Raw genomic sequence first — 20412 nt, forward strand, 5'->3', positions numbered from 1 at the left:
GCAAAGTAACATATCCTCACTGTATCCAGGGAAATAAGAAATATTTAAAAAACTGAAAACACGTGCTGGCTTACGTTGACCTAAATGCCTAACTAACATAGCTACAGAATATTTGTGAATTCGTAACGCCATTTTGATATTTCTTGGCAATATGAAAAAAAAAATCGAACAGCCTACAATGAAAGGACATCTTCAATCGTCCGTATTAGCTCGCGTATGACTGAGGTCTGAGGCCGAACAAAATCCCATTCATTTAAAAAATGTTGGTTTTAATCGACATTATGTAAAGCATGTTTAGAGATCGCTACAATTTCTCCTCCTAAATATCAGCTGGACGTTGCACGTGTGAATGATGTAGCCTGCTTCCGAAATACAGCACCACCGCAGCCTCTACAACGACTGTCAGGACAATTACACGATAACAATGGGTTTGCTAATACCACCTCATTACCTTTATCTTTAGTGATTAGGCCGCACTTTCCGCCTGTATTGAGGGCGTTGCAAGTGGCTCACATTTGGCAAACACGCGGACCGTAACCGGTAACAGTTCCGCCGCCCCCACACGACAGAGGGCCCGCACAAGGATAGGGTGACACGTATGACCTACCCCAACCGAGCGGCGCCGGCCGAGCCTGCACGCACCTGATGAGCCGGCGATACCGGGGCACGACTGGGCCGGCGAGTTCTTATCGACGGCCCACCCACGGCCCTGGCACAGCCCGGCGGGGCTGAGTGGGGTCCGCCGCCCCCGCCGCCGCCCCGCCGCGGACCAGGCCCCGGTCCATTCGGCGGCCGGCTAACGACGGGCACCATTTCCCGCGATGAGCAGCCGGCCTCATCTGGGATGAGTGACGGTGCGCCTGGCGCCGGTGTCGCTGTCCGGCCGGCTGACCTCGCCACTGACCTCTGACCCCGCCCCCGTGACGTCACGGTCGCGGCAGTGTCACTCGGACGGGCATTCAGCGTGGACAATCGTCTGTTTTCGTGGCGGCATAATGGGCCGGTCGATCGGCCGCGAGTGGCAGCCGCAGCGGCAAGGACGTCTGCCGGTCCGCAAAGTGTGTCACAGATTCGACAAGTTACAAACGGTCCACTGCACTGCACTTCACTGCACTGCTCAACACTGCACTTCACTCTGCTCCATAACACCCCATAACCCTCTCTTAAGTCATCTGAACCCTCATAACCTCACATTCGATTCAGTTAGACCTTTTTATGGGTGTCTCGACGCTGACTTGAAATGCGAATAGCCCAAAATTTCAATAATATTTTCGCTGCATGTTTTTTTTTTCATTAATTTTCTTCTTGCTCTTCATTAGAACCGTTTCAGCTATTTATCCTTTTCATTCCCTTTCTCCATCTGCTCTTTTCCGTCTGTATGTGCGTCACAGCTGAGTTTTCCCAGCGCCATTGAGGTGCTCCTTTCACCCTATTCAGGTGCCATGCGGCCGGCCGTCTGAGGTCAGCCGGGTCGGCCGGCACCGGACTCTCGCCGCGTGGATTCAGTTTACTGCCGGGCCGAGACTCGCCAGTGCAGCCGGCGGTCGTGACGCTCAGATGTAGTCGGTATTGTAATGGCCTCACATCTCATCGCCGATCAGCTCGGTCAAAGTTTCTCCTCCTCTCTCTTCATGGGCAAGGTCCCACAACGCCATGTGCCTTATCCTACTTAGCTATAGCCATATCCCAGTCCAACATAAGCGGGAATATCGCACTCCGGCTCGCCTTCTGTTCACCCCAAAAACTTGGTCGCTCGCTTCTATTTTTTCGTACTCTTGAGCCGTTCCCATTCCGGCTCTGACAAAATTGCATCAGTCTAATTGGTGGAGCTACTCGAGCGAGCACTGGGCGGAGGGAGCCGGGCGCGCGGACAGACGGACGGGCGGACGGACGGACGGACAAAGCTGACGGGCGGCAGGGATGGCAGAGCGGACCGACGGGCCGACGGGCGGCCAGACGACGATGTTTGCAGAGCCGCGCTGGTACTGCCTTCCACCCGATTGCTGCTCAGGCTATCTGTGAGCGGACCGTCGGGAGAGCGCGAGGGGCCGATATGCGGGTCCGATTGGGGAGCATTCATTCTGGCCAGGGTTCATAATGTCCAGGGTACGTTATGCCCAGTGTCGAAATGGCCAGTGCCTTAAATGGGCCAGAGTTCATAATGTCCAGGGATTGCATGGTCCAAATGCGGCCAACTGGCTGCAGATAGGGTATATTCAAAGAGGCCAGGGTTCATAATGTCCAGGGCACGATGTGTCCAGTGTTCGAAATGGCCAGGGTTCATAATGTCCAGGGCACGATGTGTCCAGTGTTCAAAATGGCCAGAGTTCAAAATGGCCAGAGTTCATAATGTCCAGGGCACGATGTGTCCAGTGTTCAAAATGGCCAGTGCCTTGAATAGGCCAGAGTTCATAGTGTCCAGGGATTACATAGTCACTGAAAGTGACGCCATTATGTAAAAAAACACGGAACCAGCTCAATGCGAAGCAGTGCAGTGCCGAAGGCAATGCCTTAGGAGAGATTACAGGCAATAGTAAATCAAATATTTTTAGGTTAAGCCGCGCTGGTATCAGGCTTCAGGCCTTCGGCCTGAAGCCAGATACATAACCACTTAACCTAAAAATATTTGATTTACTATTGCTTGCAATCTATTCATGCGAGAAACTATTTCCTTATCCCCGGTAGGCAAACATCATTACCTTAGGTTAGGTTAGGTTAGGTTAGGTTAGGTTAGGTTAGGTTAGGTTAGGTTAGGTTAGGTTAGGTTAGGTTAGGTTAGGTTAGGTTAGGTTAGGTTAGGTTAGGTTAGGTTAGGTTAGGTTAGGTTAGGTTAGGTTAGGTTAGGTTAGGTTAAGTTAGGATAGGTTAGGTTTGGTTGGGTTGGGTGGACTATGTAATCCCTGGACACTATGAACTCTGGCCCATTCAAGGCACTGGCCATTTTGAACACTGGACATATCGTGCCCTGGACATTATGAACCGTGGCCATTTCGAACACGGGACACATCGTGCCCCGGACATTATGAACCCTGGCCATTTCGAGCACTGGACACATCGTGCCCTGGACATTATGAACCCTGGTCTCTTTGAATTTACCCTATCTGCAGCCAGTTGGCCACATTTGGACCATGTAATCCCTGGACAATGTGAACACTGGCCAATTCAAGGCACTGGCCATTTCGAGCACTGGACACATCATGCCCTGGACATTATGAACCCTGGCCTAAATAATACGCACCCGTCCGATTAGCGTCTGGCCGGGTCGGACGGCGCTGACTGCCGAGTGCTTGCCCAGTGCTTGACGCCACGCTCCGCGAGCGGGACCGAGTGTTCGTGACCCGGTGTGCGCGCGGCTGACACAGCTGTGAGTGGCTGGAACGTGCGAATGGTGCCGCCGGGTGGCACGGGGCGGCAGCTCGCGATGGAGGACGGGTAAGAGCTCCCCTGTGATTATCGTAATGGCGCGCCTAAAAAGCTGCGTAAGTGCGTCGCCGCCGGCGCTGATGATGATGATTCGATCTGTAGAAAAGAGCGACAGAGAATCAGTATAATTAGCAGCATGGGGTCGAGTGTAAGTGGTTGAACAGAATCAATATCAAACAGTTACCTAGAAAAATTTAAGTAAACTTTTTGTCGCATGTGAAATTTTGTTCATTGTCTCTAAGTAATTACGGAATGCTTTAGCTCGTTAATTGTCCCACTTTCGTCTCGTTGAAACGGTCTGGGATGTGTTTTCTGGACGTGCACTCAAAAAGGAGGGTTATGTTTTACCTCCCAACATAGGTGCCCTGACACCGCCTATGCATGACCAATACAATTGTAGTCGTTCTCTCATAAGAAAATTGTAACATAACAAGACCATTACCACCCTTTTTAGAAACAGTACCAACAAAAACCTTATTTACTATACTTTTTGTGTACCCCCAATCTCAATGATCTGTATCCGCCTATGATTTTTGAAAATGCATATTTTTAGGATCCATGTGAATTCCTGGTTCATTCTCTATCGATCGGCAAAAGTTGCGTTAAGATTGGTTCAGAAACCTGGCCGTGATAAAGTCTAAAATGTATCTGCAATTTGCCCGTTTTTACCCCCCTCTACCCCCCTATTGACATTTTTAATTTTTATTTTTTTAGAAATGTAGATCACGTTGAGCGAATTCGAATGCCGTTTGAATTTTGAAAATCGGCCCGTTAGATCTCGAGATATCAGGGGGGTCGTAAACAGCCCCCCCCCCCTGCCACTAATAGGGGTAGCCAGGAGCCTGCCACTAATAGGGTTAAACGGTGCTCAAGATCCACTGTGCGAGTTTGTTTCAGTAATCAGAAATAGGCCTATACCGTATCCGTGGTGACATTTCCCTTTCCTGAACTATAAACGCTTTTTATTGGCTCATTATCACGGTCTTCCTTTCCCTCGTCATCTGTCACAACCCTCGTCTCCCAGCGCGCGCGATTTGACTTGTTTATCATAAATCGTTTTTGGTCGTTTATAACGCACGGTCAGTGTCACCTCGCTGTGCTTTTTGCTGCCCTTTTTGTCTCTTATCATTGCTGCTCGCCTCTCACACCATTCATTCACGATTTTCACACGTGTCCCCCGATGAGCCGACGTCATCCGCCATTTGTAACTTTCATTTATTTGTCTTCGGTTTTCTAGCACATTAGCTGCTCGCTTCGAGTGTTTTATTGCAATGGTGCATATGTTTTATGACGTTTATCACATCATACAAAGACATGCAGATGGAAGAGATATGACTAATTAGGCTGAGCGGACTGTATGCAATTAATGCAATGTTTGTTCATATACTTACCACTAATGAATAGGAAATAAGTATAGCGCACTAACATAACAGATGGACTATTGAAATTGTATTACTGTGGTTCCTCAGTAGGTACTGTGGGAAAGCATGTTGGTATAGTTAAAATGTTCATTGTGTCATTAACTGCTCAGTAATGTTATATAACCCGCTATGTGAAAATGCTGTTGAATGAAGCTCTGATATTTGACTCATTTTGACCTTAAAATAATGGCTTCCTGATATTTGGCTTATTTTGACCTATAACAAAAAAATGGCTGTTCGTTAAAGACGAGTTACTTTTGATATCCAACATCCACTCACCTTCATTTCCTAGGTATGTCTTAGTTAAACTTAATATAAAAACTGAATCTGATAAAAATCCACTTTCGATGTAAAGCCGAGAATGGTGAATTTCTAGGCTGTAGCATCAAGGATGCATGATGTTTGAGTTCCGCTGTCGTCGGTAACATGTAAATGGGGTCTTCTGGCGGTCGTGTGATGAATGCGGATTTGACGCATCGTTTTTCAGCATTACCAAGTGCACAATGACGCAACTATAAATAACATTGGACCCGGTGCCGTCTCAGCAAGCCGGCATATATTATTTTTTTTTTTCCGAACTACTCCGCCACCCATTATTAGGTGACCAGGAGTGCCCCCACCCTCAGCCCAGCGACTCACAGCACCTTACGTTAACACCAGACAAAAATAAAAAAAGGATAAGTCGCGGCACTCCCAGCTAGGAAAATTGAAAAAAAACAAAGTAAGCAAAAGAAGTGCGGGAACCGGTTAATAAATAAAGAGAGCCAAAGTAGTCATTGCTGAAAGCAGCGGATGACTGTTCTACTACATCTAAGAAAGAAGTCATTCATACATGCATACATAATTGGTTAGTAGAGTGCATTCAGCCTTTCACTCCTAGAAGAAAAATCAGCAAATGGCAATCCAGTGGGGAAACATTTCTGGTCAATTCGAGCGCAGGTCAACAGCCAGACTTTCTAGGGCCCACCAGCTTATCGTGAGCCTTATTTGGAGTATCCAAGCATGACACTTGAAAACAGCCGCAAGCATGACGACCGGTTTGGATGTACCCTACTTTTACATAAACTGTCGTAGAACCATCGTTCTTCAGATGCCTACATATGTACCAAGGTACATTATACATGCATCAGGAATCCATAAAATGCATACAAGCGAGCAATAATGTCATCGGTGCCAGGCTTTCACTGAAACTGCCGACTCTAAATAAGGTCGTCTTAAAAGCAGCTATGTGTATGATGTTCTGCTACATAATTCCCACGCTTCCCACGTGTCTGATTTCTCACCACTGCACGCCGATACTATCGAACGCGCGTGCGACTTGATTAAAAAGGTGGCGCCCCACGATCCATTAGTCGACAATCGCGTCGATCCAGACACAAATGACAATAGCCCGGTGCAAGGGCCCGGTGTAAGTGGACCAATTATGCAACGTAACTCATATTTCATAAATCAGAGTGCAGCGTCGGCCGGCGGACCAGTCGATGTTCCGATAGCCTATTACCTATGCGGACTGCACCGTGTAGATACCGACTGAATCGGTAATGTTGAGATCCTGGTTATAACCCAGCCAGACTCCCCGTAGTATTGCTGATGCATCTGGGGAGATGTTGGCCGAACAACGTACAAACAGTTTTTAATGTCATTCCGTATTTCATTGGCATGAGATGATAAAGTTTACTGATAGAAAAAACTGGAGGACTGAACACTCAGTGAGCAGAGAACGGTGAGTAGTGAATAGCTACTGCAGTAAATTTACAGCTCTTTTGCATACAATGACGGTTCACCGGCAATTGCTCTATACTTGATGTCAAATCGGAATCGAGAACAGTGCAGTCTGCACGGATCTCCTCTGCCGCTGCAGACGCTGCCGCCGCGTCAGCCGTCTGATGTCAGCCGATTGGTCGACACCTGCTCTTGTAAACAGGAGCCGACGGCGCGGCGGCGAACAGGCCGTCTGTGATCGCCGCCGGAGCCCGCTGTTCGCCACCGCAGCGAACGGTGGAGCGGGCGGGACGTTTGATCGGGCTCCGCTCGGAGTGCGGAGCGGAGGTCCACTCTGAGTGCGTAGATAGGTACTGCAGTGAGAGGACAACGGTGCAGAGATGACATATTGTGGCAGAGGACTGCGTGCTTCGGCGGTAAGAGGGCAGACAGACAGCAGTCAGTAGTGAGATTGAAGGTAATGAACAGTCTGATATGACGCGCAGACTTTGTATTTCATTTGCATTTGCTTATTCAATGTTAATGATTTTGCGTTTTAATTGTTAAAAATATTATTGTTAAAAAATGCTGATACCATTTTTATTTACGATAATCTACAGACATCCTGTTAAAGACCTGATCGGCTGATTTGAAACAGATCACCCCTGTCGTACATGACATCCTTCGTAGCTGTCTTTCTTCTTTCATGTTTCATAAGACACACAACATAAAACAGCAGCCCTTACACTGTGATCCAGGCACCGGAAGCTGGATTCACGGGACACACGAGGCGCTGTACCGTCTGTTTGGCGTCCTTGGCTTACATATTAGTCACGGTTCCACCCTGAGCAGACTGTGTGCCGCTTTATTTACCATTTGAATGATCTGTAAATGGCCGTGTCTGCTGACCTTATCTGTCCGGTCAGTCGGTACGACAAACAATAGGCGCCGAGCAGCGTATTTAAGTCGACTGGGAACAGCGTTTACCGGTCCATTTTTTTTGGAATATCACCGATTGCTATTTCCCATTTCCATACAGGTGAGTGGAACAAAGGCCATTGAAGACAGCCTCGCTCAGTGACAAGGGACAGAAGTCTCATGCAAACGGTTCCGCTGACCACCAACATCCGGGACTCATGGAAGCGACTTGTAAAAAGTGCCGTATGTCTGTAACACACCTGTGTTCTGAACCTTACAGCTCCCAGCCCAGGTCACACTCGGGTCACACTGTGACGCAGTTATGACGTCACCAAGGTCACCCCCGGTGGGAGGAGATGAGGGAGAGGCCGGGATGACGGCTGATTACACGGTCTCCATCAGAAGGACGATTCATCCGTCTCGGGAACAGCTAGCACCATTTTCACTGATAAATGGACCGCGACGACAGACGTGCGATCAAATCTCGGCCGGTTAGATGCTAACTTCCACTTGTCAGGCCAGCTCTCTGCAGCTGAATATTTGACTTAAAATGCACTTTATCTCCGAAGATCGGAGATTGGTTGTGGTAGATATATACCTATTGGACCTTGTTTATAAATGGGCTACTGTATTGAAAGAAAAAAAAAAGTTATTTTCAAGAGACATGCATCTGGGCTGAAGGCACTGTCTCGCCATACCTTCCCGTCGGTTAAAAATACAGGATAATTTGTAATGTAATTGCGACAATTTATGCCTGAAACCACAATTGATCTTACATCGTATACAAACAAATATCGTTCGTAATTATGTGTAAAGGTATCCATGCAAAAATAATTGAACTTGCACTTCAACGAATTCAAAGCATGAACGATTTCAAAAATAGCAAACTCACCATAAATAAAAAGCAAATGTTAAGTGGTTCACATACCATTATCATGCAACATATGTGTCTCGCCTACAGTCATAGCACTAGCAAACGCTTATATCTGGTAATCGCTGCAGTTTATGAGACATTGGTGGCGCTGTTTTGCCGCTGGCGGCGAGAGTCTGCGGCCATGGGCGGCGGCGGCGGCGGCGGCGGTATATGCAGGGAGGCGCCGGCGTCAGCTGCGGCTGAGAGGCCGTTACTGCCGAGCCAGAGCCGCGATTAGCCTGCCCGCTGAACTGTGAGCGGTAAAGGCTGCGACTGAGCTGGGCTGCAGTGGGGTAACTGCGACGGACTGACCCGAGATGCAGAAGAAGCGGCGACTGCGACGGACTGAGCTTAGGAATTTTGTCGGTCTAAGGCAATCCACAGTTTACTGAGTCATACCGCCTTCGGCCACTTTTGATCCCGTTCCCCGTCTTCCGCTTAACTGCGTTCTGCCTCCAGCAATCCCTTACTCAACCTTTCAACCACCTACTGCTCCTACAGTTCTCCCACCGCTCCATCCGCCCCATTCCGGTCGGGGCACGCTGGCCATGTCACTGGCTACAGCCGCCGCCTCGGCGAGGTATTTGCGGAGCTCGGCCAGCATATTTGCGCCACGGCTCTGTGCCTCAAATGGATTCGCCGATGCCGGGCAAATATAGCGCCGCTGGGGCGGGACAGGGGTAGGCAATGACAGCGCCTGATGAACGCCAAATCAGCCGCGGCCGCCGCGCACCAGGGTGGATTGGGTAAGCTAGGATCTGGGAGGGCCACCCGCCGGCCTGGGCGGGCTGGTTGGTCACCAAACAGTGATGGCTGGATATCGACACGGCGCCTTTGTGATAAGCTGTCTGAAGATATAGCCAGTGCCCAGTAGCCACATAAAAGGCCAAAATGTCGAGAAATTTGATGTTAAGATGCTGTTGATCACGTGTCTGTAACATCAGACCAGGGTGTGAATCCTATAGAAGGCTTTAACAGTCGGTACATATTCCAAATATATAACCTGATATTTATGAGTGACTCTCAAACGCGTTCATTTTAACCAATACAGCACAACATGCCATCAAGTCGACGTGCTCGTCTCCCGCTGATGCATTCATCACGGAGTGCACCTTCATGTCACCCTGTCCTGTTCAGATGAGTGCTGATGCCTCTCATAACACGGGTAAGACATTGTCGGCACAGCTGTGGACCAAAGACCACTGTCCCCTTCCAAAACCGTCCCTCATCGCGGCGGTCGGACCCCCAACGGACCGGACAAGTCCTCGAGTGGTCCTGATCGGTGCTCGCCACGTGCCGCTTACACTGTCCAATAACGTATTCCGCTCAGGCCTGGCGGCGGGCGGCGGCCGCCCCGCCCCATGAGAGCGCCCGGCGCGGCGCGGTGCGGCGCGGCCGGTCGGCCGTGGGCCCGTGAAGGCTGCCGCCGCGCCGCCCCTGACCTCAGCGCTCCTGGTGGTGACCCGCCGAGCTAGGCGCGCGGCCGGCGCCGCCACTCTCGCTCCGCGCCAAGGTGCGGGAAGCAGTGTGCCGGCGAGACAGCCGCGAGCGAGCCGGCCAGCGCGCCGCTCCGAGACGGCAGGCGAGTGACGTGACGTGACGAGACGTGGGTGTCGGGAGTGAGTGAGTGACGGTGCCGGCATCTGTGACGGCTGTGACGGTGGCCGTGACATCTGTGACGCGCGCACGTGCGGCGGCGGCGTGACGGCGCCCGTGGGTAGCGCGTGCCGAGGAGTGGCCGGCGGTATCGGACACGGACTCGCCTCTGAATGTAAGTAGCCGCCGCCAGATAGCGTTTCGGCGGCCGTGTTTGTTTATTGATCCGCCGTTCGAGGCGAAGTACTCGGGTGTTTATACATTGTCCGATATGATGAGCTGCTGTGGGCACTGTTTAAACGCCTGTCAGTGAATAACGACATGCCCTGATCTCATCGCAAAACGACTGATTTACGGCTAAGCCATTGTAATAACTTTGCATACGATTGCCTATTGGTGTGCGCATATTTAAGCCCAAGTCATTCATCGATGAAACTCTGCACTCTTCGACCACAATTACTTGCTGCAACTGCCGTGATACTCGTCAGCAGTCAGATACAATCCCAGGGAAGCCACAGGGACAGGATACAATGACACACAGGCACCACAAACCGAACTAATCCTTTCTCTGGAAACATTGTTGGTGCCGGCCGCCAACCGCGACAGCGATTTTTGTTCTGTCATTAATGGGTCGCAGACATGCAGCTGGAAATGATCAGCTCATCGGGTGGGTCCGGGTTGAGCCATTCATCAGTCTGATGCAGTCTGGCCCAGTCTGACACAGTCTGATGTCGCTCTACCGTGGCCGGCCGCAGTCGCGGTGGCACGTCCTCGTCTGCGGCGGCGATCCGTTCATGATGTAGGTCACACACCGGGGGTGCTCGGAGCCAGCAGAACGGCGGATGACGAGCACCGGGAACGAGCCGAGCAGCGCCGGGCAGAGCGCCGGTGCAGGGTGTCTCCCTCCCACACCGGGGCCCGCTAGACAGCTCAGCTCAGCCACAGAATGTCGCGAGAAGCACAAGTGGCATCAGTCTGCGGCGCAGGGGTCATGGGCAGGGTCGACACGAATCCACTGGGTCAAGGTCAGGCAGCGCCGCGTCAGCCGGCTGGGCTGGGAGCGCCAGTGCACTCATCAGGGCAGAACTGTGATCCGTTTGGGCGGGACGACGCCGGGCGCTTCTGAATGGAGAGAGAAGCCAATCAGATGACTGGCCTGTAACGACCGGAGAGCTCCTCAAATGGCGTGGCCGCGATACCACGCACGTGGCGAACGCGGCGAGAAGGTGACGAAGGTGGCGTAATGGCCTCGCCCGCACTCGGAGCACTCCGGAGCTGGGCGGCAGGAGGTGGTCCAGGCGGGCCCGCCGGCCGGCCGGCTCGTAGGCGGGGGTGAAAGTGGAATCTCATGATCGATTGTGGACGAGAGAGGGAGAGAGAGAGAGAGAGAGAGAGAGAGAGAGAGAGAGAGAGAGAGAGAGAGAGAGAGAGAGAGAGAGAGAGGGAGAGAGAGAGAGAGAGGGGAGGGGAGAGATAGAAAGATATAGAAGATGCTGATGGGAGGGAAGATAGAGATGGCCGTATGTTGAAGGAATGAAAATAAGCCGGCGGTCCTAAACAAATGCGACGCAAAAAACAAATGTCGGTCTACTGCGCTGAACATCAGTCGTGATTGAAGGGCAGCCGAGGGTTATTATTAGGGCTTAAGATCGAAGAGCTGCAAACGTCTCGGGTGAACCCCATGTCATTTACATAACTGAAGAGCGTACTTAATCTGAATGCGAATTATCTTATGAAGTTAATGCATAGCAAATGTCGCACGTCATTTCTGTCATGAAGACATGAATTCTTTCCAGAAATTCCTTCTCTTTATTAATCGCTCACAATCATGAAAGGAACATATGTAGCTAGAATTTAAAAGGCAAATCGTCAGTCATTCAGAATCGCCACACTTAAACGCAGAGAACCTCTTTCTGCATTCGTAAAATGTAGGCATGCTCTGCATTCGTAAAAGCTGATAATCCGAAATGACGGTGAATAATGCGCGATGCGAAGGAATTATCAGCAATACCTATAAAATTGGGTTTCTCTCATATTCCGCAAAAGATCATGAAACTAAAGGCTTCATCCGTGCCTGTCATACTCGTTAAGTCCTTTCGTCGTAGTTACTCGTTCTTATGAGCATGCCTGCTGTCCCCGATTGGCGGCGGGGCCTGGCACTGATACAGAGGGCCACCAAAGCGCCTCCTAAGAAGTAACTGGCGCGCGTCGCTCGCGTGTCGCAAGAAACCCGCTTGGAAAACACTTCTGTGGCCACGCACAAAAACGGGGCCACGTCAGGGATCGGCCCTGGGGCGGAGCGGGCCGGCCGGCCGGGCGCTCCTCCGACCTGCGGCCACCCGCCGTCCCCCAGCATGGCAATGCGCCGGCGCCGGCTAAAAACGCGCGTGCCGGCCCCGGTGGCCGACTGGCGCGCGCGAGCGACTGGCCACGAGGTCAGGGCGCCGGCTCAGACGGTAGGCAACAGCGACCAGCGAGGCGGTACGGCTCGTTTTTGTCACCCTGGGTCACCTGGTGCCGTCTGTCCATCTCTCCGGGCCGAGTCACCCGGACCGACTCTGAGGGCCGTCTCTTAGGGACGATCTGAGGGCCAAGTCTTTGGGCCGAGCATACGGTCGGACTCTGCGGATCGACTCTCCGCCCACCGCCCGACTCACCGGACTGACTCTCCGCTCTTCGCTCGGACTCTGCCGATCCGCCACTCGGACTCTAGTCGATCCGTCGCTCGGACTCTCCTTGTCCGCCGCTCGTCTGATCGCTGACTGTACCGGCGACGGCGGACATGTCCAGATGTCGTAACGGACCGTGCGCCGCCATTGAAGCTGCCGCGCGATCCCTGCCGCAGCAATTACGCTCCATATTTGTCCACCATGGCGTAAGAACGCCTCTCGGCTTATTCGCCACTCAGCGGTCGCTTTTCAGGTGCCGGGAAGTAGCGAGCTATTCCTGGAGATTGCTCATTCATCCTCATTTTTACTCACTTGTTTGCTCTTTTTCGCCTGTCTTTTTTGGACTCTTTTTCCGATCTTGGAAAAACAACGGTCTAAAAACGGCACGACGATGACACGGGCGTCCGGCACGCGCCGTCAGTTATTGGGCGCTATTGGCACCGGCTCGGCACGGGCGGGGTGCAGGCGCGCATCCGATCACTGAATAGCCTCTGACCGTTCCTCGCTGGCCGCTGGTCGCCGTTTGCTGGTCACCTGTATCGCTGGGTGTCGCTTGTCGAGCTGGGTGTCGAGCTGGGCGCAGGCTGCGCACTTTATGCGTACACCCGTGCTACGCTGACCTCTGCTGCGCTGACCCTGTCAATCAAACACCGCGCCGAGCCCGCTCACCAGACTGCCTGTCGAGAGTGTAGCGGCGCACGCGGCTTCCCACTCCCGGGGGCGTCTCGGTCCCGCCGTCGCCGTCGACGCGACCGCCGGCGCCGACGCTCTCTGACCCGTGACGTCACAGACAGCGTCGACTTGGTCGCGGCGCATTCGACGAGCGGGCGTCAGTCGCCGCGCGGTCGGCGTCGGTTCGGTACGGGACGTGTCGGACCGCGGTCGGCCTGCGAGTGAAACTGGGACAGTCGAAAGAGAGGACGGGACAGGTGACCTTGTCAGAGTCAGAGCGGAGAGAGACGAGCGGCGAGACACTGCTCCAGTGAGTGGCAGACTGTGAGAGGAAGTGACTGATCCTGTCCAGTCAGAGACTGAGACTGCTCTGACTGTCAGAGAGAGTGAGAGGATCAGTCGCGTCCAGAAGCACCGCGCGGGACATGTGAAAGGTGAGCGCTAATGAGACCACTTGAGCGGCGGTGAGATGCCTGTGTCGGAGGTTTGCTTACACTGTCTTGTCGGTGTGTTTGGCTGCGATCGCAGCGGGCTCTGTTAAAAGGCGGCTCAAGGTGCTGTTAGCACTATGTCTGTATATTTGGCCAGGGCCGACGGCCGGTCATGAGAGAGTCCACCGGACAGGCGACGGAATCATTTGGTGTTTATATAGAGCCGCTGAACGCCGCCGCTTAACGGCAAAGGCGCCGCCGATTCAATGGGTGGTAAATGGTTAGAGACAACGGGCTATTTGATACGGGCTATTTCATTCGAAAGAATGGATGCGGACACGACTATTTACCCAGCTATCGGTCGCGTCAGCCGTTTGAAATATCTCAGTACTGTACAGTTATTACAAATATTGTAACGTTTTCTGTAAATATCCGTATATACAGACCCGACGTTTACAGCCAACACATCCAAATTATATCGGCCATGGAAGTTCTGGATTCATGTTACTTCCGGCAGACCATTGGCTGGTGCCCTATTTTATTGCCGACTTGATGCCATCCTAGAAGAAACTGGGTCGAAGAAACTAGTGGCCAAAAGTTCTATGAGGAGCCATGGTATGCCATACGACAACGACTGGCATGCAAATATCGGAACGTTCTGACTTGCTGGAATCCATGCAGTCGCATCCATAAGCCAGCCCATTCCGGTTTTATCCCTCTTTCAATGTCGTTCGCTCGTTCAATGTTCAGTGGTGTCTGTTACGATCATACGTGATTCGAATTGAAATGAAAATAGCAGTCGTTTCGACGAGCGGCGAACCGTTTTCTGAAATCCTCAATACAGAACGTGAGGATTGTGATGGTATCGATTTCCCTGCCCTGTTCGGTGGTGTATCTCTCTTGCCATATGCACTACTCTGGACATCGACAGCGCTAGTGGAAAATTTGAGTACCAAAACAAAAGGAAGGATATAATGATTTCATATACACTATTGTCTACTATAAGTAAAATGGTACACTTATCACACTCTTATTGATAAGCTCTTCGCATGATCGCATCCGACAGTTGGCCTCCGTCTCGTGGATTTTTGGAGTCAGCTAGGTTTCAGCATTTATTGGATCATCTGAACCTTTTGTGCTTTGATTAATTGGAATAAACATAGCATAGGTACTTGTGTCGAATGGAATGCTTCAAAGGGTGCAAAGAGACATGATCAAACCTTGTAGCGATTGCGAAGTCGGAATTATCTGCTAAGCCAGCGCCTTTTTGAAACTTTTAACAAGATCAAAACGTCTCTAACCAGCTCTCATCTGATTGTGCAGTATAAGCTGGTTCTCTAAAAACGCTTGTAATGATGCTGTTAAAATGTCAAAACACCATTCAGGCATTCAATGCTTTCAATGACAGTCACCCAGACACCCAGTGCCTTCAGCTCTCCTACCTCCTGTCTCCGGCAGGTGATGCGTCTCCGGGCGGCGGCGCGGCTCAGGTGACAGTGTCTGTGAGATGTGTCCTGTGAGAGAGCGGTGAGACGCCCGCGGTGAGATGGACCGCGGTGAGATGGACCGCGGTGAGATGTCCGCGCGGCCCGGCACCCGGCGGCTGCTGGCGGTGCTGCTGCTGACGGTGATGGGCCCAGCGGCCGTGTCCGCCGGCTGCCCCTCCATGTGCCGCTGTGGATCGGACGCGGTCGTCTGCTCCGACCTGCGGCTGACTGCTAACATCACCGAGCTGTGAGTACCGGACCGCCGCGCGACGACCGGAACCGCCCGCCGTGAACTGCACACCCTACACAGCCGGCACACGCGGCTTTACGGCTTGATTAGCTGATTAGGAGGCTGGTTATGAACCAAAAATGTTGTCTTAAGAAGGGAACATGTGCATTGATTTTACGACATCACCAAAACATCATAAATCTCATAACTCGGCGTTTGCAATTCATCGGAGTTCCAGGAATCTTTCATGCTAGATTGAATGGTTGTTTACTGGTACTGAAGTGCCTTTTGGGTGGAGTCTTCTGTTTGATTGTTTGCCAAACAAAGCTTAAAACTCTGTTACGATGTGGAGCACGAAAGTTAGGCATACATAGACACAAATCTTTGGGAACGTATTCAACATATCTAATTGAGCTGCATAGCATACTTGGCATTTTGTAGGATCCCTAGACATAGGATTCCCAGCATGTAATACAAAATAGCAGCTACCTGTACCTTCCTGGCATATCTAATTGCTGCCAAACCGTCCAGAGCTTACAAAGCAATGGTTGTGAACCGCTAATGGCTTACATGACCACCTAATATGCAGAAAGCTCGTTGGATGAAAGACTATCTGGTATTACCCAGGAACGTCTTCTTTTGATATGACTTATGAGTAAACATTCCACTGGACTATATCGAAATTGATTCATCCATGTAAACATGCATATTTTTGTTGTCGGATCTAAATAAGCAGAATTCAAGGATACAAACGAGGTAGGTATTGAACGTATTTAGCAGCTCATCTGACTTAAGAAGGTATATTTTGTAAGCCATGAATTAAACCAAATTGAGGCGTAATGATCATCGTCCATTGTCAGTGCCATCACATGACGGCTTCTGTCATATGAGTTCCAACTTCCATGCGTGGTTTACAACGCTTCCGGTTTTAGCTAACACCCTCACTGTTTTTATCTCAAATCGTAGCTTGGAGAGAGCGTCGTTTCTTTAACCCACCACCCCGATTTTCCGGCCATTTTCGCGGCTGTGATGCGACGGTGCCGGTCGCAAAATGGCCACCGGCACGTCAGGGAGGAAGGTCGGCCCCGTTAGAGAGGCGATTACCACCCAGCTGCCGGCGCGCGCGAAATTATGACCGCACCCAATTTGTTTTTCTTGTTTTAGTTCAGAAAACTTGCCGGCGATCCGCCAAAGAAAACAAAAGTATCTCGCCGTCTGGCGCTCGGGAGTGATTGGTGGCCGGAGTAAGTGTGCCATTACTGAAATTATACTGTGACGAAAAACAGATCCATTATTCGCAGCATTTTGTCGCATTTGTCCCCAGGGAAACACACACTGCCAGTCTGCCACACACTCCTACACTTTTGAAGCGGCAACTCTAACACTGCCGCCATATTTGTACATACAATCACTGGTAAATCATCTCACTACAACCTTGATCACAGCAACCTGTCATACAGTGTGTGGCATAACACTGGGAAGAAATCCCGATAAGCATCACTTAATTAAGCAATGACTTTGTGCAGCGGCTCGGACCGGTTCCGATCGAGCGCGGCCTAGTTTCGCCGCGACGATCGCCAGGGCCTGGTTTTATGGGGAGCCTATAACGAGCAACAGGCACCCATTGGCTGACGCCTGGAGTCGCTATGGGGCTCTTCCCCTGGTGGCTAAAACTCATCTCCGCGGAACGCCTTAGCTAGCGACCGAGCCTCTTTTGTTCGTCCCATTTCACTTCAGAGCGACCTTTTACTCCCTCTATGTCACATTTTCCGCTAGCCTGTTGAAAAATCAACGTTTATTCGCTTTTATATTAGTTTTCACATTCATTTTCTATTCAACTACTGGGGTGCAACTGTTTTTTTTTTTATCATGTTGATGTTGTGTGAAGCAAATATTTTATTGTAACTCAACTCATTAACGAGGACGATTTATGTGGCCACCACTTGGCCTTATTTTGCTAGAGGGCAGCCGGACTGCTTACGGTGGCCGAGAGACTGCGGACTTTAGCCATTGGTCAGTGGACAGTAGACGGCGGACTGTGGACGGGAAAGGTGGACAGGGGCCAGTGGACGGTGGGTGGACAGTACACTGTGGACGTTGGGTGGACAGTACACAGTGGACGGCAGCCGGTGCGCTGTTACCGGCGGCGGCGCGGTGGCGGCGGGCCAGCCGTGCTGCGGCGCTGCCCCCAGCGCAGCGCGGCGGGCGGCCGCCGCCCCGTGGGACAGTATTATGACTGCGGATATGCGTCACAGTGGCCGCGATGAGGGCGTCTGTCGGCGCCGGCGGCACAGAGCAATGACGGGACGACGGGGCTGAATGGCCCGGCGCTGGGGAGTCGGCCTGATAAAGGCTGTCCCGCCGGCGACCACCGTCAGATGGGTGACCGAGTGAGAGCGACGGACCACCGAGAGAGAGAGAGAGAGAGAGAGAGAGAGAGAGAGAGAGAGAGAGAGAGAGAGAGAGAGAGAGAGAGAGAGGGAGAGAGAGAGGGAGAGAGAGCGAGAGAGAGAGAGAGAGAGAGAAAGAGAGAGAGAGAGAGAGAGAGAGAGAGAGAGAGAGAGAGAGAGAGAGAGAGAGAGAGAGAGAGAGAGAGAGAGAGAGAGAGAGAAGAGATAGGGAAAAGGAGAGATAAGGGAGAGAACAGAGGAGAGGAGAGAAGTGGAGAGGAGAGTAGAGGAGAGGAGAGGAGAGGAGAGGAGAGGAGAGGAGAGGAGAGTAGAGGAGAGGAGAGGAGAGGAGAGGAGAGGAGAGGAGAGGAGAGGAGAGGAGAGGAGAGGAGAGGAGAGGAGAGGAGAGGAGTTGTTTATGGTTTAGTGAAGCTAATGCCTGGCAGAGAAAGCAGGATCCCGTTTCATGTCCTTGGACATGAGATTTTCACCTGACACTGAGAGCACTGTATTAGTCTTAGCTACCGCATTTGGAGGGTTTGTATAGGTGCGATAGCCTTTCAGTGATGCTGTTGTGCACGATATGTGGGAGTGCCAAATACCCCGACAGTATCTCACAGCATCGTCCTTCGGTGCCATCCGCATCCGTCTTGGTCATACTCCAGTCCATCCCATACCGTCATCTGTTCCGACTCCGAAAACCATATACACCACGGCAGGATATGAGTTACATGCACCTCTTATAGGAAAGAGACAACCTTTAGAGGCCGTTCTCGATCCAGGGCCGTAGTTTAGGGAGGCGCCAGGCTACCGACAGACGGCAGGTCAGTGCTGACCGGAGGCAGGTCACTGGTAAGTGACAGGTCACTGAAATCAATGCCAGGTCACTGGTACAATGTACAGATTTGTCGGAATAGCCGCGACTGGTAAACTCGGGAACTTGAAGATACCGGGCGCTTCCAATCCAGCGATATTATAAAGCATATATTTCATGTTTTTAACTATTTACAAGCAATAGTTGAATTTATGAACGATTTTTTGTTACCTCTCGTCGTTACTCGACCTCGAACTCTAAACTGATCAGCGATTTATTTAATCGAAGCAATAAGTATATTCTAAATAAAAGAATCGACACGAATGCTGCAATGCGTGACGAAAGAGAGATTTAAGCCAGCGAACACGACTGTATATGACTCGTGATTGCAGCGTAATTCAAATGACAAACAGGTTTGTATGCCCGTCAGGCAGACAGCATGAATATCTGTTGACTGATAGCCGTGCCAGCGGACAGGTGCAACATGCAACCGGATTGGGACAAAGTCAGGGGGTTTGTGCATTGCTGCTGCTTAGTGACCGAGAACGCGTACTCGGTGAAATGAGGACTCAGGACGAGACTCGCATGTCACTGAAGTCATTCTTATTCGTAATGCGTCGGCAATCATTTGCATAGCAAGCGCGCATTGCAACATTAAAGGCCCCTTCGTCTCAATGCTTCTTTGAGAAATATTACAACCAAACAGAAGCTGCTCCAAGCAGAATACGTCGCTCGTAACATTTCTTTGTCGCAATTTTTGTCTCCAGTGATGGTTGACATGGCAAACATAGGTCGGTTAATTAATGTAAAAACGCGAGTTTTTGCTGGAAATGTGAAATACACTGGCTGATAATAAGTGGCACGTTCTGTCATATTCTTGTTGATCGCACTTTCGTACGATACAAGTGAATTATCGCATACAAACTGGATACTAACATTTTATCTTCTACCTACATTCAATTTACACCACGTCGGTGGATGTGCTTTTCACAACTTTCTAGACAGTCTGCAAGCGTGTGCAACTCGCAGTTAAACGGAAAATGAATGAACATCTTATCAGTCATCAGAAACCTCGCCTGGCTAGGTCAAGCAACTTAGTTCTCAGATACCACAATAATCCACCATCCGGTACCGTTCTGACAGCGTCGAGCCCAGCACGTGGAGGCCACTACGAATCCTGTTAGGTATAAGATACAATATCAGCTGAAGTCGCCGATAATACATATATTCCCAGCAAACTACAGCACTTGTTTCGCATACCTACTGAGAAGGTCAAGGCACTTGTGTCACAGTATTCACAGGCTCCCAAGCCCGGGCGAGGTGTCTAGCTATTATGTTATGAGGTGTCTAACTATCATGTTATGCTCACGGTTCCGCAATGCTCACCTAACGTGTATTTGTGCGGGCTCTGATCCGCTTTTGATCACTTATGCCCAGTTTTTTTTTGTAATCTTTTTAATTCAAATGCAGGTTGGTATATTTTGTTTCCGCGACTCCAAGCTTCAAAGGATTGATTACCGATTATGGCCATTCCTCATTATATATGTATGTAAACTATCTAGTCGGGCACTGTGTCACTTTAAAATGCCGTCTGTCCGTGTGGCAACAGCAGTGAGTCGGTCCTGCTCCCGGAATCGCTGCTCAGGTATTCGTCCCCAGCGGGCTCTGCTGGAATCAGAGTGTCGGAGATCCGGATCGATGATAACAGGGAGACTGCCTGAAGCAGCAGAAGCCGCTTAGTAAAAGAG

At 51.0% G+C, this 20412-nt stretch overlaps 1 protein-coding gene across 3 annotated transcripts in view; it reads left to right on the forward strand.

Annotated features, from left to right (window-relative positions):
• Positions 1–9762: 9762 nt before the first annotated feature.
• The window catches only part of LOC122381948 (leucine-rich repeat-containing G-protein coupled receptor 5-like), a 63625-nt gene continuing 52975 nt past the window's right edge, over positions 9763–20412 (forward strand). Inside the window, exons 1-2 of one of the 3 annotated variants that reach the window (XM_043366739.1) lie at positions 9763–10147; positions 15203–15478. In XM_043366739.1, coding sequence (XP_043222674.1) covers positions 15291–15478 — 188 coding nt within the window. In that variant the 5' untranslated portion in view covers positions 9763–10147; positions 15203–15290. Of the gene's footprint in view, positions 10148–13501; positions 13748–15202; positions 15479–20412 lie in introns of those variants that run through there. The other 2 variants (XR_006256614.1, XM_043366748.1) reach the window with 2 other exon arrangements.

The sequence above is a fragment of the Amphibalanus amphitrite genome, unplaced genomic scaffold, assembly GCF_019059575.1.
Source record: "Amphibalanus amphitrite isolate SeventyFive unplaced genomic scaffold, NRLGWU_Aamphi_draft 000011F_arrow, whole genome shotgun sequence".
Classification (NCBI taxonomy): domain Eukaryota; kingdom Metazoa; phylum Arthropoda; class Thecostraca; order Balanomorpha; family Balanidae; genus Amphibalanus; species Amphibalanus amphitrite.